Source organism: Oryza sativa, chromosome 5 (genome assembly GCF_034140825.1).
Source record: "Oryza sativa Japonica Group chromosome 5, ASM3414082v1".
NCBI lineage: Eukaryota > Viridiplantae > Streptophyta > Magnoliopsida > Poales > Poaceae > Oryza > Oryza sativa.
Genome location: NC_089039.1, coordinates 18,931,832 through 18,947,415, shown reverse-complemented (window position 1 = coordinate 18,947,415; position 15,584 = coordinate 18,931,832). Strand labels below are relative to the sequence as shown.

General features: G+C 43.8%; 2 protein-coding genes across 3 annotated transcripts; one reads left to right on the top strand and one right to left on the bottom strand.

The window, feature by feature from the left end:
* Positions 1 to 133: 133 nt before the first annotated feature.
* Positions 134 to 3,118, bottom strand: LOC4338671 (probable folate-biopterin transporter 7). Of its 2 annotated transcripts, XM_026025615.2 has the most exons (3): positions 2,625 to 3,118; positions 1,340 to 1,510; positions 134 to 1,205 (listed from the first exon to the last, which is right to left on the bottom strand). In XM_026025615.2, the coding sequence occupies exons 1-3, from the start codon at positions 2,896 to 2,898 to the stop codon at positions 1,180 to 1,182; spliced, it is 471 nt and encodes a 156-aa protein (XP_025881400.1). In that variant the 5' UTR covers positions 2,899 to 3,118; the 3' UTR covers positions 134 to 1,179. The 2 variants fall into 2 exon arrangements, with proteins under 2 accessions (XP_025881400.1, XP_015640178.1); XM_015784692.3 differs by having other exon boundaries at positions 134 to 1,510.
* Positions 3,119 to 5,189: 2,071 nt separating this feature from the next.
* Positions 5,190 to 7,582, top strand: LOC4338670 (sm-like protein LSM5). The gene is made up of 4 exons (XM_015782258.3): positions 5,190 to 5,372; positions 5,504 to 5,627; positions 7,095 to 7,167; positions 7,269 to 7,582. Exons 1-4 carry the CDS (start codon positions 5,336 to 5,338, stop codon positions 7,302 to 7,304), a joined length of 270 nt encoding a protein of 89 aa, XP_015637744.1. The 5' UTR covers positions 5,190 to 5,335; the 3' UTR covers positions 7,305 to 7,582.
* Positions 7,583 to 15,584: the final 8,002 nt, after the last annotated feature.

Here is a 15,584-nt window from a genome sequence, read left to right as displayed (position 1 = left end):
TAGTGAAGGGCTCAGATAGCAGACCAGATGGAGGATGGATCTTGCACCATATCATTTCTTCTGGCAACACTCGTCAACTTGGGAATCATAAAGAAATGTGCTAATTTTAGTTAGTCGTGTGGACACAAAGGTAGGAGCCAATAACACTTTTAAGATGCACAAAACATTTATATTGTTTCATCTACAAAAAACAGATTAGCATACACAAAAAGAATACTAGTTACATGAAACAAGACTTGATCTATAGAAGAATGGTAACACAAATATAGGTACAAATATGCCATCTACACTGAACATGATTCTCGACAAACACTGAAAACCTCTCGAGGAACCTAGTCTTTTAAATTGTGTCCACCAGCTATGTTCTGATTATGAAACCGAACTATCGGCAAATCCATATGATCCCAAAGATGACTGTAAAGTATAACGAGCACCAGTACAACCTCATCGAATCCTATAGGTGAATTCTATTCTTCTTTCTTCTCCTTTTCTCTCCTCTCTTTTATCAATGAGGAGAAAAAGAGTGGTAGCATTGTGCATGCAGCCTCAATCAACAGACAAGTCGGCAGCGCTGAGAAATCACCTCCAGATACTCCCATGAATTCAGCAAGTGCAACCCCAAGATAACCGCTGATGATAGTTGCGAGGGCAAGTGCAGACATGACAAAAGCCATAAGTGATCCCTCACACCCAGAAGGGCAAAGTTTTGCAACAAGAACACTGAAGGGCAGCACCTTGAACAACATAAGACCCTCCAACAACCCTGAGAAAACAATTGTGTACATGGAATCCGGTATTCCGAAGTTTCTGTATATTCCCTGAACAAATAGTACATCTGACAGCATTACGAGTGCTGTAAGAAACTGCAGAACTGATAAAACCTTCTGTGCAGGTGTTGTTTTGAAGTACTTGTTGTATGCCACACTCCAAGCTAATAGAGTTACTTGTCCAAAAACCTTGGACAAACCGATAACTGATGAGTCAAGTCTTAACACTTCAGTCTGATAGAAGAACATGGTCCCAAGTAGAAATGGTATGGCAGCATAGGACAATGAAAACCAAATGACTGACCAAAATATTTCAGGCATACACAGCGCATATGACAGCTCTTTGATTTGCTTACGGACGCTGGAGACAGCTGATAGATTAGTATCTGCCTTTGGGAGTTGGAGGGAGCTTTCAGGTATAGCCACAGTAGTGCAGAACTGGAGCACGAGAAGGATTGCAAAAAACAGAAACATGATTTTTGGAGAAAAGTAACTGAGTGCAATGCCACCAACAAGATTTCCTAAAGCGCCAGCAGATGAACCAAACATCCAAGCAAAGGATTGAAGCTGACCTGACCCTGAGGACAAGGTTGCTTGCTTCCCAGCTTCTGCTACAATGGCATCATTGGCAACCTCACATATGGATGCACCAAAGTTGCTCAAGAGGAGAAAAATGGTAAGAACTGGAAGAGAAATAGCTGGCCAGAGGGCAATTGCTAACCATGAAATTGCCTGCAAGAGAGCTGCACAGATAGCAATAACAAGTCAGGTTAGTATCATAGTCTAATACAAGCGCAAAAGAAGAAAAAGGCATTGCAATGCACAGTAAGCATATCCCAATTTTGTATACTTCATTTTGTAAATTATAGCAACGTCCTTAGGCATATGATCTTGTCAATTATGTCCATCCCTATTTGGTTCAGTCATTTACATTCAACTGTTCATTGCTTAACATGCCACTTAGGTCCCTGAACTTCCATAGCGGGCCTATCCTTATGTCATATTTCCGGTTAGCAAACTTCTTAACGCAAGCTAGAGTTTAAAGGCCTCACTGAGGTTAAACTAACTTGATGGCATTCAAAAAGTTTGTGATAAAAACACAGAATTTGCACATATAAAATCCCAAGTTATGTGATGTTGGAGTGAGATGGTTCACTATCCATTCATCCTTGAAGAATTTCATCATGACATTCCTCTGTGCTTGTTTTTCAACACAGCTTTAATTAAAGTGGACCGAAAGGGCCACACCCAAAGTCCTAAAGTAGATGAAATATTCATGCCGTGCGTGAGCTGGTTGGCAAGGGATTACTTGCTTGTTGCTTTGCGAATGTGTGATACTAACAGGAGGACAAATTTGGTGGAGCATTAGATAAAAGTTGTTGCTGTCAAAGGTTAATACGGGAAAAGATGACTGACAGATACTACAAATTATGCACAAAAATGAAAAGTAAACCGAAACAAAGGGAAAGGGTGAGAAGAATCAAGAGGACAAAGTCCGTGAGCATCAGAGCATATCCTTTGCGGCGATGCCATTGTCGCCAGCTGCCACAGGATTAGGTGATGCGCCTCCAAACAAATGCAAGAAAAGAATGTGCAGTGAGGTTAATGCTAAAGATGGAGATGCTATGCATATTCAGTTATTCACATACTGCTCTAACGAAATGCTGCATTGGATGGCCAGGCGCGCCCAGGCAAGACGAACAGATTTGAGATTATTATAATTCCGCATCACAATTCGGCGACACGGGTTCCGCGCAAAGTTGAGATGTGAGAGGAATTCTGGATCTGGGACGGGAAATTCAGGGGGGGAAGGGAGGAGAGGAACGAGTGGGAGTGGGAGTGGGAGCATATACATACCGCCGATGGCGACGTAGGGGAGGCGGCGGTGGCCGCGGATGGGGACGGCGTCGGAGAGGAGGCCGAGAAGCGGCTTGGCGACCATGGGGAGGTTGGCGGACGCCTGGAGGATCTGCAGCGAGGAGGCGGCGACGCCCATGCCGTCCTTGAGGAAGAAGTTGACGCCCAGCCATGGGAACAGCCGGAACCCCTGCACCCAGAACCCCACCGCGATCACCCACCGCCGCGTCGCCTCCACCCTCCTCTCCCCCTCCATCTTCCTCTCCTTCTCCATCACTCCTCACTCACTCACCCACCCACACCACCTCCGCCGCCGCCGCCGCCGCCGCCGCCGCCGCCCAAATCTTCTGATCCGCCGCCTCTTCCTCCCCCTCTCCCGCTCCCCGATCCAAGAAGAGAGTGGGGCGCCGAGCCGGTGATCCGTTCTTGATCAGGGAGGGGGACACGTAGGAAGGGGGACGAGAGGGCGCGGGGGTGTGAAGTGTTAACTGGCCGGATTGTTTTAGTGGGCACAGCGCGACGCGAAGGCGATGGAACGAGGCGGGGGCACACGCGGCGACAGCTCGGCGTGCGGGTAGGCGCGTGGTGGAGATGGGAGGAGAAGAGGAGCTCGTCGGCGCGGGCTGGCCTAAGCCATGGGCGGATGTGACTGGGCTTTTTGGTCAGGTGCGGTGTCGTGCTGGTGCTGGCCACATCACCACATCGGTGGTCGGCCATCTGGGCTGGGTTTTCAGTGGGCCCACCGCTTTGTCCAATAATTCAATTGGGCCAAGGCTGTCAGAGAGGCCGACTAATAAATTCTGTTCGAAATTGAGCCTAATTTATATCTTTTGAATTTAGGCCCAACTTATATTTCTTTGGAATGAATAAGCCCAACTAATCAATAATATTATTTTCGTGGAATAAGTCCACTTTGTCTCCCCTAAAAGTGACCTAAATCTAATCCATGATCATAAATCGCAAAACCGGATATCTCGGCCCCCGAACTATTAAAACCGGTGTAATTTGACTCCCTTTGTGGTTTTGAGGGCGGTTTCGCTGACGTGGTGCTTAGGTGGCATTTGAATTAAAAACGTATATGTGGGACCCGTTTGTCATTCACACACATAAAAAAATTGTGGGGCCACCCACATGTCCTGCTCTCTCTTTCTTCTTCCTCCCCTCTTCCTCCCTTCTCTCTTTCTTTCTCTTTCTCTTCTCCCCCCTTCGGTCGGCCACGGGGAGCACGGGCTGGAGTGGCAGTGGCGGGGGCTAGAGTGGTGGTGGCCGGCGAGAGCTGAAGCGACGGTAGCGGCGGAACTGTAGCAGCTTGCTCTGGCTGACAACCAATTGACCGACAGGATTCCGCCGAAGATGGTAGAGATAGGGAGGAACCCTGCTCCGACTTTCGAGAAGAACCGGAGGGATGTTAGCGTGCTCGCACGCCTCCCCCGCGCACCCCGCCGCTGAAGGGGGTAGCTTCCACGCCACACACTCCAGCGCCCTCCCCCTAGCCCTCCCGCCTGTCACCGCCGCCGCCGCTTCGGCTCCCACCCACTGTCGCCGTCCCTGCCCGTCGATTGCTCCACGAGAGAGAAGGTGAAGAGAAAAGGGGGAGACATCAGCTAAGATACCGATTCCACAAAATCCCCCTTGGCCGTGACCCGTTCAAGGATTCATAGCTTCTCTTACGCGTCGTCTTGCTGTCAGTCCAGCGCCGGTGAAGGGTACATGACTTACAGTCATGGCGGTGGCGGCGCTCGGCTTTGTCACCCTCCTCGCCTTCTGTTTTTTGGGTTAGTTACTCTGAATCTCTGATTAAGATCGTCTTTGTTGACAACACATACTATATCTCAGTGCTATAACTCGCTTTGATCCTTTACATTGATGGAACAGCGCCGGCGGCGTTGATGTTGGGGTACTACCACGACTCGCCGGAGCTAGTCGTCGTCGGCTCAGGTTGCTCGAGGCTCGTGGAGACGAACTCGTTCATTGTGCAGGACATCAAGGTGATCATCCTCCCGTAGCTCGGTTCTGCACGAGCTCAGTCGAAGAGTGTTTTAATGTGTGCACTCGCTCTTGCAGGCGAGGACGGATGGAGGGTCGCCGGAGAATGGGTTGGTGCTCTACGGGATGCCGGTCGCTCCGCCTCTCGGCATCCCAGCCGCTTGGTCGGAGGCTCGCCGCGCCGTCGTACCAGCCGATTCCCACATGTCATTTTTTTTGTTTGAATCACATATGGGTTCCACAAATAATTTTTTTTAATTCTAAGCCACGTAAGCGCCACGTGGGACGAAGACTATGTCAACATTGCCACGTCAGCGCCACATCAGCAAAATCGCCTTCCAAAACCACGAAGGGAATCAAATTGCACTGGTTTTAATAGTTCGGAGAGTCACCCTATCTGATTTTACGGTTGAGGGTTATGGATTAGATTCGAGTCACTTATAAGGAAGTTAAAGTTGACCTATTCCTATGGTGCTTGAAACCTAGCAAAAGAAAAAAAAAGTGTGATATCTAATCGACGGCTGATTGCTCGATCGGACGGTGGAGAATACGTCTCGTGGGTGGAGTCGGCTAGGGCGCAGCGTTCGCAGTTGGAATCCTCCACCCAAAGCAGAAGCCTCCGCCGCCGCAGCGCCGCTACTCTTGCATCGCCTCCGCCGTAGCCGCGCGCGCCCTTCCCGTCGCCGCTTCCACCTCGATCTCCGCCGGAGAGGGCGTCCGCCGCCATGTCTCAGAACAACCCCTCCCAGCTCCTCCCCTCAGGTGCGCGGAAGAAGCTTCGCTTTAGTTTCTTATAAATCTCGCATCCTAGCTTGCTAACTTTGTTCCAGATAGATTTTGTTTTTTGGGGTTCGAGTTCTTGATTCAGTTCTTGCGGGCTTTGGTTTGTGCAGAGCTGATTGACCGCTGCATCGGGTCCAAGATTTGGGTGATTATGAAGGGTGACAAGGAGCTCGTCGGCACTCTCTGTGGGTTCGATGTGTACGTCAACATGGTGCTCGAGGACGTTACTGAGTAGTATGTGAAAAATCTTCCAATTCTCAACCCTATTTATTTTTCTACTTTCCGCGCCAGGTTTTTTTCTTGTAGGGTAATTTTGGTGTCACAGTCGTAGGGTAATTTCGGTTTCTTCTGATTAGATTCTTAGATTAGTTTAGCTCAGTTTCTCACATTTGTGTCTCAGTGTGCTGATATTGGAATTAGCTAAAATATTTAGAAAACATTGTTTGATTTTCTGAGAACTGAAGTACAGAAATATTGCCCACCTTATGCCAGATTGCTCCTACCTTGTTGCTTTGTTGGTTACTTTCCTCCATGTCATCAGGCAGATTTCGTATAACATGAGTTTGTATTATACTACCAATCATCATAGTTGGTATAGTGCAAGCTATTTTTGATCCTTTCAGTACTCATGTCATGATTGTTAACCCATTGTGTGCTTCAATTTAACTCACACAGACTTGGTTTCATGAAGTTACATAATTATAACATTTGCTGCTCTTATCAGTAATTCAGTATACTTAATATAACTGAAGATTTTATTTGTTGTTTAGTACTTAAGGTGTAACGCAATCACTAGTCTGTCTGTTCTAAGATCAACTGATATGAACGCTTGATTCCAAAGAAGCTGCAGCAGTGGAACACACTGTTTTGTAGGATTTCTGCTGCAGTAACATGTTCATCGTTGTAGTTAGTATTGTCTTGTTTGGGAATATTATTTCTCGCGGAAGGGAAGACAAGCTCTTTTCATCATGATTTATATGGTTATTTATTTGTGGTATAGGACAGAATGATAGTTGATAGCTAGGAGGGAATTGGTCATGTAAAAATGACTAAAGATATTTAGCAGATGGTGGCAGTAGGTTTCCATGAGTGTTATACTGATGCATCATGTATTTTGTGCTAGCTCTTCACAATTGTTGCATTAAGTTTATACTAGTCCTCCCAGGTGTTGATGTATTACTTTGTTTTCCCCGATATTACAATGTTCTATTATACCTGAATTAGTTCTAGAAATATTCATATTCAGTATCTTAGTAGTTTGTAGAATGCACATGTGGATGTTGTAACTATGTTCTTAAAAAGAGAGGTATTTCCTAACAACAAAAAATATCACAAACATATACTGCAACATAATGATGGTTGTTGAGCCATCTTGCAGAAGGGGCTGAAGTGAGCGTGTTTTAGAGTTTGTGTCATCTGATTATATACCATGACTGAAATCTATATGATCTGTTGATGTGCAATGTTTCACTAGTCCCCTAATAAAATGCTGGACCTAATGGTGGAATTTATTCCTATTAGCTGAATATGAAGTTACCACCATCACCCTTGCCAAACTAATGTATCATCTAGGAAATCACTTAGCAAAACCATACTGATGTTTATTAGTTTTTTTCACTTGCACATTTAGCATATGTATATGTTCAATATGAAATTATAGTCTAATGTTTGTTGTTTCATGATCCTCTGATTGTTTTATAGTGAATACACTGCTGAAGGCCGTCGCATAACAAAGCTTGATCAGATACTCCTAAACGGCAACAATATAGCTATTGTGAGAAATCTTGATCAAATACTTGTAATGAATGGTTTGGTAAAAGTTCGGTGTGACCTGCTATGTCTAACGCTATTTCATCTTTTGTTTGGCCTATACAGTTGGTTCCTGGTGGTTCTCCCCCAGATGTGGCATAAGCAAGCACTTCCGTGATATACCTGCTTGAGGCTGATGGAGGCACAGACCGGTGTTTCCTTACTTCAAATGTATTTCTTCCATTTGTGGCTGTACTGAACTTTCTTAGTTAACTGACCTGAAGTAGTGTACCTGCAACAGTTGCTCCTACATGATTTGGCAATGCTAAGTATGAGGTACCTCTTGTAGCTGTTTATTACCATTCTTCTGCAACCTGACTCAGTAAACACTAGGTGGTTGAAGAAACCTGATAATGGAGAGCATATCTACAATTGTTGTATTTGTGGTTCAGCAGTGTTGGACTTGATAATCTTTTTGCTGCATGCTTCCCTACATGTCTCTTTCCTCCTAGGAGCTATGTTAAATCTGGGATTAACGCCTTCTCTATGAGATAATGTGCCACTAGGAAAAAAAATACTGTATTTAATCTGAGGCGATCATGATATACAGTCACTGTACCCTAAAGCTCTGCCATCCGTTCATTCTCTGCATCTTGCAAACGACCGTAGCTTATCTTACACCCATGGCAGCCGCTCTTAGCTCCCTCAAGTAATGGACGGTAGTACGGTACAAAATTTCTTGGTAATGGACGGCACCAAATATATTTTCGCGACTTTGGGGGTGGGGGTGGGTGGGTGAGGAGCATATCGCTGTGATTTGGCAGTAATAGAAACTTAAACATCATGACTTCGGGGGTGGGGGCGGGTGGGTGGCAGTAAAAGAAACTTAAACATCATGAGTGACTTTTTTTTTTTGGCAGTAAAAGGAACTTAAACTGAATGACTTGGGGTGCCATCGTACGAGTCTACGGTTTTTTGTATACAATTGGACTTCAGGAATGGTTTGTGTGATTATGTTAGTTAGGGTGCCCATACAATCAGCTCTATTTTGCTGCTTCACACATCGTGTGATTTTTGTATACAATTGGACTTCAGGAATGGTTTGTGTGATTATGTTAGTTAGAGTGCGCATACGATCAGCTCTATTTTGCTGCTTCACACACCGTCACTCGATGTCACACCGACGCCGCTACACCGCTGTTGCTTGACACACCTAATTATTAGTTATATGACGGCACCGCCATTGCTTGACACTCCCAATTATTAGTTATATGACACGCTATTGCTTGACACTTCCGTGTGATTATGTTAGTTAGGGTGCGCATACGATCAACTCTATTTTCATGGGCAGAGCTACCATGATTCCTGGGTATTCCCGGGAATACCCAACTTATTTTTTTTTATCAAAAAGCAAGTATACTTCTAGTATATACACATGTACACATATTAGTGCACCTAAATCCTCAATTCTTCGATCCATACACAGCCCAACCGGCCTCTTGCAACGCCTCCTACCAACCCGACCCACTCCGTCATGACCCATTTATCATACATCAGTTGACCCATTTAGCCACCACTCTTCTAGACGGCCCCCTCTCACTCTCCCTCCGTGACCCATCCCTCCCTGGCTCGGCTCCTTCGCGCCGCTCCCCATACCTAGGCGGCGGCGCGGCGAGGAGGTAACCGGCAGCGGGAGCTGGACCGTGCTACCGTGGAGGGCGGCGGCCGGCGCCCGCCACTCCGCCAAGCTCAGGCGGTCAGGCCGGTTGGGTGGCCGGCGGCCGCGAGGGGCAGGGGCGGCCAGTGGCTCAGCGCTTAGACGGGAATACCCAACTTTGAAATCCTGGATCCGCCACTGTCTATTTTGCTACTTCACACACCGTCACAAAATGTCACACCAACGCCACTACACCGCCATTGCTTGAAACTCCTAATTATTAGTTATATGACGGCATCGCCATTGCTTGACACTCCCAATTATTAATTATATGACACCCCATTGCTTGACACTCTCAATTATTAGTTATATGATGGCGGCCAATAAAAGAAAGTGAACATTCATTCCACGAATTATTACTTTATATTGCGGCGGCCAATAAAAGAAAGTGAACCTTCACTCCACGGCTGTCGACGAAAAATCTGCACTTGGCTACCCCGCCATTGCTTGACACTCCTAATTATTAGTTATATGATGGCACCGCCATTGTTTGACACTCCCAATTATTAATTATATGACACCCTATTGCTTGACACTCTCAATTATTAGTTATATGATGGCAGCCAATAAAAGAAAGTGAACATTCACTCCACGAATTATTACTTTATATGGTGGCGGCCAATAAAAGAAAGTGAAGCTTCACTCCACGGCTATCGACGAAAAATCCGCACTCGGCCAGTGGTGCCGGATCTGTGTTGGCGCAAACTAAGTTGATGAACACAACGGCCTGGGATATCTGCTTAGCTCCAGTGCAGGTCCAAAGGTTGGTGAGATGCGGACGTGCCAGTCAGTTTGATCCTGCAACTGACAAGATATACAAATAGCAGATCAATGAGCTTATCGACTGACGAGCCGATGGAGTAGTTCCAGTTGATGCCGGTACCAACCGATAGCAATAGGGTTTGAAGCTATCAGCTATATATCCAATGTAGATTCTGATACTTGAGACAATCTAATCCAGTATAAACCAATCGGCTAACAATGATATGATAGAATAAGCACTGATCTGAAGGTTAAAGAATACATCGGCTGGAGATCCGATGTTATAAAATCCACAAGATTAGATTAAACAGTAAAATCTTTGTTGCGATCGGCTAAATCGAACTTATATGCAATCCTTGTAAACCGATGCAACATCCAGATAACTCATCGGCTGAAACCCCGATGAAACCCTTATTGGCAGTCAACAAGCAGGCTAGAGATTATGGTTCTAAGCACGACTTAGTAGATCAAACTTAACTGAAGCAACACTAAGTATGAAAAGAAACACAATATCGAGACAATCAAGCCTTTGACTGATTTTCAGGATGGTAGATGCCTTAGCTAATCTAATCTAGTAATACAATTTAGCCGATACCGGCAGAAACCCTAAAGCGAGAGACAACCGATAGAGCTAAATTGGGATACTAAGGTGGTGTTTGAATTTCCTGAAGATAAAGATGAAGATGAAGATAAAGATTAAGTGTTTCACGTAAAACGATGTGGTAATAACGTGTGATTAATTGAGTTTTAATTATTATAAACTTGAAAAATGGATTAGTCTGATATTTTAGAGCAACTTTCATATATAAAGTTTTCGCACGAAACACGTCGTTTAGCAGTTTGAAAAGCGTGCAACGAGTATCCAAAATTTAATCCTGTGCATGCAGAAGAAACGAACAGGGCTTTAAGACTAGATTAACTGAAACATATGATAAATAGGCAGGCAAATATATTAATCAAATCAGAGCAATCCAAGAAGTCCAATGTACTGATGCTGAACGGCGCCAATGTAACCAACACAATTGCCTGGGCCGGTGGAATATTGGACTTACCCCTTCTGCTCTGATAAAAAGTAAAAAAGGTAAAAGGTAGCGATGCGCCGAATTGTATTTGATCATGGAGATAGTTTACAATGACTCTGGGTACATATATTTATACCCATGGGGAAATACTAGTCCTTACAGGACAAGAAAGAAACATTTCTAAAAAAATAAAAGGAAAACATAAAGTACTTATGGGACACTTGAACTCGGTCACTTCTGTATAAGCTATTAATTTTCTTAACCGAATATAGCAGGAATCCGACTATTGGCGGCGTGATAATTCTCTTAGGGGCTTACCAAATTTCACTGTTAACAACGGCCCATTAATGAAATAAATTGGAAATGAATTATAAAAGAAAGTGAACACTCACTCCATGAATTATTAGTGACGGCGGCCGATAAAAGAAAGTGAACCTTCACTCATATTGAAATAAAAAAAATATTAGTTTTAAGACGGCGGGCAAAAAAAGAAAGTGAACCTTCACTCATAGTATGTTGAAATAAAAAAGTGAAACATCTTCTCAGTCTCTATGGGGGCAATTAACTTAAAATAAAATTAAAACGAATCATCACCTTAAGCATCATGTTGCAATGAAATTTAAACATTGTCTCAAGCTCAATTAGTGAAATAAACTGAAAAGCATTTATTATGGGTAAAATAAACTTAAAATCATTTGATATGGGAAATACAAATAACTAAAACATCACCTCAAGCTACAATCATCTCAAGCATATGTTGAAATAAGGTTTTATATATTTTCATACAACCCGTCACTAATTACAAGTAATATGAGAAGAGATGATGCTATTAATATTTAGCTGAAATATGAATGGAAAGGGAATCTTCCAAAAAGGTTGTCATCCAAGTGAGATCAAAATAGTTTGCAATGGTGGTAGCACGCAAAATATTGTCAAGATCTCCTAAAGATAGTTATAGAAGTATTTGAATTGTTATTTTATATGAATAATATATATGAATAGCTCATAGTCCATATTGCCGATGAGTTAGATGCCCTCTGTATTAATCTATGCAGTTTTTTCTAATATCCCATCAACTAATTTTCAGTTCTTTTGATATATGACTAGCCGCTATCCTTTGCATATATAGGTATACCGTTGCATTGCTAGCTCAATAGAGAGCGACCACAACCTTATATACACACACCCGTTTATATATACACCCGTTTACCTAAACCATGTCATGACTCATGCAACTCAGATTGTTGATCATGCGATTGTGCGGAGATCACGGTGTCACGCAAATGAAAAAACCTCATCAACGCGAAAGGCCCGAAGGATGAAAGTCGGAATATATATATTTTCTACGTCTCTCATATCAGGGGAAGGCTGGACCCGTACGTGACACTCTGCTTGATTGTCTGCTCCCTCTCGCGACACTAGCCGTCCTATGCAATAAAATGGATCGGTATGCATGCTTAGCTTGAGCAGATAAATTACACATCTTCAGTTCCTAAGAAACTATTGGATTATCCTTTGGAACTCAAGTTGCTATGCTGGGTAAGAGGAGTAGATATCCTTTGGGTGTGCTACAACATTCTCGCCGGTCATTTAATGTTACGATAGAGGAGCATGATACTATGCTTTTAGAGTTGGTAGTCAAGGCTCTTTTATTCCGTTTTATTCTGTTTTGTGGGTGACAGTATATATATGCTTACTTGTTAGAATCTAGTAAGTGATTGTTTTAAGTGTATCAGTTGGTTTCTTTCTTAGGTTAGGAAGGTAGGGATTTTCCCCGTTACCTACTATCTTACTCCCTCCGCCCCATAATATAAAAGATTTTGGTTTTTTTGACTATACAATTGATGCATAACCAAAATCTCTTATATTATGGGGCGGAGGTAATATTATTCAGTTAAAAAAACTTGTTGGTTGTGTGTCATATGGCAAAAGTGGAGGATGTAATATATTTTCATTACTGGAAAAAATTGCCCGTGCGTTGCAACGGGTGAATGCTATTTTAATCTTATTATTATTCACTGTGAAATTCTCTATGAGAATTCGCTTGGATATATGTTTTTCTATAACATCATGCCAAGTTAGCATGCAAGTTTTTTTTACAGATATTTCTTATACGATTCCTTCTGTATTTCCAATAGCGAACGAATTTAAAACCCGACTTAAATATGGATCTGTATTTCCAAAAACAAATGAACTTAAAAACCGTCTCATACATGGATGACGTACCAAAGTACCAATAAAAATGTTTTAAGATTGGAAAAAAATGTACATGGTCCCCATAACAACAAGCTGAGCTCTCTAGATGATACCGCACCGTTGTTGCTTAATTTAACTCACGTGATTATTTTTATAAAAAAATAGCTGGTTTAAAACAATAGTAAAAAATAAATTTATCAACTGCACCTAATATCCGTCCTCGTAAATATAACTCAAATGAACAAAAAAAAAATCATTTCAGGCTATCATAGGGAAGTGAGGTATATGATATTTATTTCTCTGTCTTTATTTATTTAATACATAAAAGTATGTAAATAAATTGCGTCAATATCAATCAATTTAGAACTCATCTTTTTAGCAACAGTTTTTCAAGATTTGCTTTTAAAAAAAGAGAGCCCTTAAAACTTTAATTAAAAAACAAAAACACCATACTTTTTAATTTACAATTAATTTGTTAGACATGTTTTATACATAAACTAAAGCTCCATTAGATAGTATGGGTTGCGAAGTGAACATAACTCAACTGGTTAGGTTCTTTGTAGTGGAACCAGCCCACCCGGGTTCAAATCCTAGATTTGACATAGGTGCTCGCATTTACGGCTAATTATTCTTTCAGTGGTAGGGTTCAAATTCTAGATTTGACACGGGTGCTCGCATTTACGGCTAATTATTTTTTCAGTGGTAGGCGACGTACCCGTCGATAGCGAGGCGCCTGTGGCTTCCGGAGGTGCTCTAGGGGTGAGTGTGTACACGTTGAGCGCAGTATGGGGGGCGTTTGTACTGTGTTTCTCAAAAAAAAAAGATAGTATGGGGGTGAGTGTGGCGTTTGTACTGTGTTTCTAAAAAAAAAAGATAGTATGGGGGTGAGTGAAGATAGTATGGGGGTGAGTGTGGCGTTTGTACTGTGTTTCTCAAAAAAAAAAAAGATAGTATGGGGGTGAGTGTGGTGTTTCTCAAAAAAAAAAGATAGTATGGGGGTGAGTGTGGCGTTTGTACTGTGTTTCTCAAAAAAAAAGGATAGTATGGGGGTGAGTTGTGTTTCTCAAAAAAAAAAAAGGATAGTATGGGGGTGAGTAGTATGGGTTAGATGAGCTTATTATGGGGGTGAGTGAAGATAGTATGGGGGTGAGTGTGGCGTTTGTACTGTGTTTCTCAAAAAAAAAGATAGTATAGGGTGAGTGTGGCGTTTCTCAAAAAAAAAAGGAATAGTATGGGGGTGAGTAATATGGGTTAGATGAGCTTATGGTGAGATAGTATGGGGGTGAGTGTGGCGTTTCTCAAAAAAAAAGGGATAGTATGGGGGTGAGTAGTATGGGTTAGATGAGCTTATGGTGAGTGTGTGCACGTAAGGATAGTATGGGGTGAGTAGTATGGGTTAGATGAGCTTATGGTGAGTGTGTGCACGTTGTGAGCAAAAAAAAGGGATAGTATGGGGGTGAGTAGTATGGGTTAGATGAGCTTATGGTGAGTGTGTGCACGTAAGGATAGTATGGGGGTGAGTAGTATGGGTTAGATGAGCTTATAGTGAGTGTGTGCACGTTGTAAGCGTCTACGTTTGTACTGTGTTTCTCAAAAAAAATGAGAAAAAAAGATAGTATGGGTTGGATGAGCTTATGAGGTGCATGAAAAACGAAGCAACTTTTATAGGAATAAATTGAATATTATATAGTCTTTTTATAGGAATAAATTGAATATTATATAGTCTTTTATAGGAATAAATTGAATATTATATAGTCTCTCCATCCAAAATGTAGCTATTCCTGGCTACAAAGTATTGGCCTTATAAAGCTAACAAATAGTTTAAAAATAAAATCTAGATATGTTGATGAAGAAAAATTTTAGAAGAAAGTATTGCTTTAGAAACGTAATAGGTGTCATCTGGATGATACTTTTTGCCCTTTACGTTTCTCATGCACAATATACGATACATGTCTGCACAGACTAACTCCCTAATTCTATTAAAAATAGCCTGAAAAATACTTGGGGATAACTACTGAACTAAACAGTACAACGATCGACCATGCATGCCGTTATCAGAGGCTAACAAAGAACAGTATCACCATGCATAATGCGCCGCTAGCCTCATGGTCCTCCTCCCATTTGTGCTTGGTCAGCAGCGCCGCCGATCGGAACGTGAACACCAGGAAGGACACCCCTTTCCCTAGCTCGGCGACGTCGCGCACCACGTTATTGTTCGCCATGAGGCGCTGGTAGTCGCCGCCGGCGCCGACGAGCTGGTACTGGCCGGTGAACCCGTCGTCGTTGTATCCGCACCTGAAGTCGTAGCGCCGCCCCTCCTCGTCGAACACCGGCACCTCCAGCCCGTCGTCGCCGTCGTAGCCGTCGTCGAGCACCCCGTCCAGCTCGTCGTCGGTGAAGCTCTCCGCGATGTGGCGGGCGGCGGCGCCGCCGGAGAGGGAGAGGCGGCCGAGCGAGAGGTCGGCCTGGGCATTCGTGACGTCGCCGTAGTAGACGCACGCCGGCTCCGACGCGCCGAGCTCCCGCAGGCGCGACAGCACGGCGGCGCTCTCGTCGCAGACGTCCCCGATCTTGATGTAGCTGTAGTCGGCCGGCGGCAAGCCAGCTCGGCCGGGCGCCCGCAGCTTCTCCCTCCACCTCGCCAGGGCCTTCGCGAGGTTCTCCTCCGGCGTCTGGCCGGCCGGGTAGCTGACGCCCAGTGCCTCCACCTGCGCCGCGTTCGCCGGCGTCTGGCCGGCCGGGTAG

Excerpts from the sequence above, each read along its gene's own strand:
- LOC4338671 (XM_015784692.3), bottom strand. The coding sequence starts at position 2,898 with ATGGAGAAGGAGAGGAAGATGGAGGGGGAGAGGAGGGTGGAGGCGACG. Across the intron at positions 1,511-2,624 it reads CCCCTACGTCGCCATCGGCG|CTCTCTTGCAGGCAATTTCA; the intron begins GTATGTATATGC and ends CTATCTGTGCAG.
- LOC4338670 (XM_015782258.3), top strand. The coding sequence starts at position 5,336 with ATGTCTCAGAACAACCCCTCCCAGCTCCTCCCCTCAG. Across the intron at positions 5,373-5,503 it reads CTCCCAGCTCCTCCCCTCAG|AGCTGATTGACCGCTGCATC; the intron begins GTGCGCGGAAGA and ends TGGTTTGTGCAG. Across the intron at positions 5,628-7,094 it reads CTCGAGGACGTTACTGAGTA|TGAATACACTGCTGAAGGCC; the intron begins GTATGTGAAAAA and ends ATTGTTTTATAG.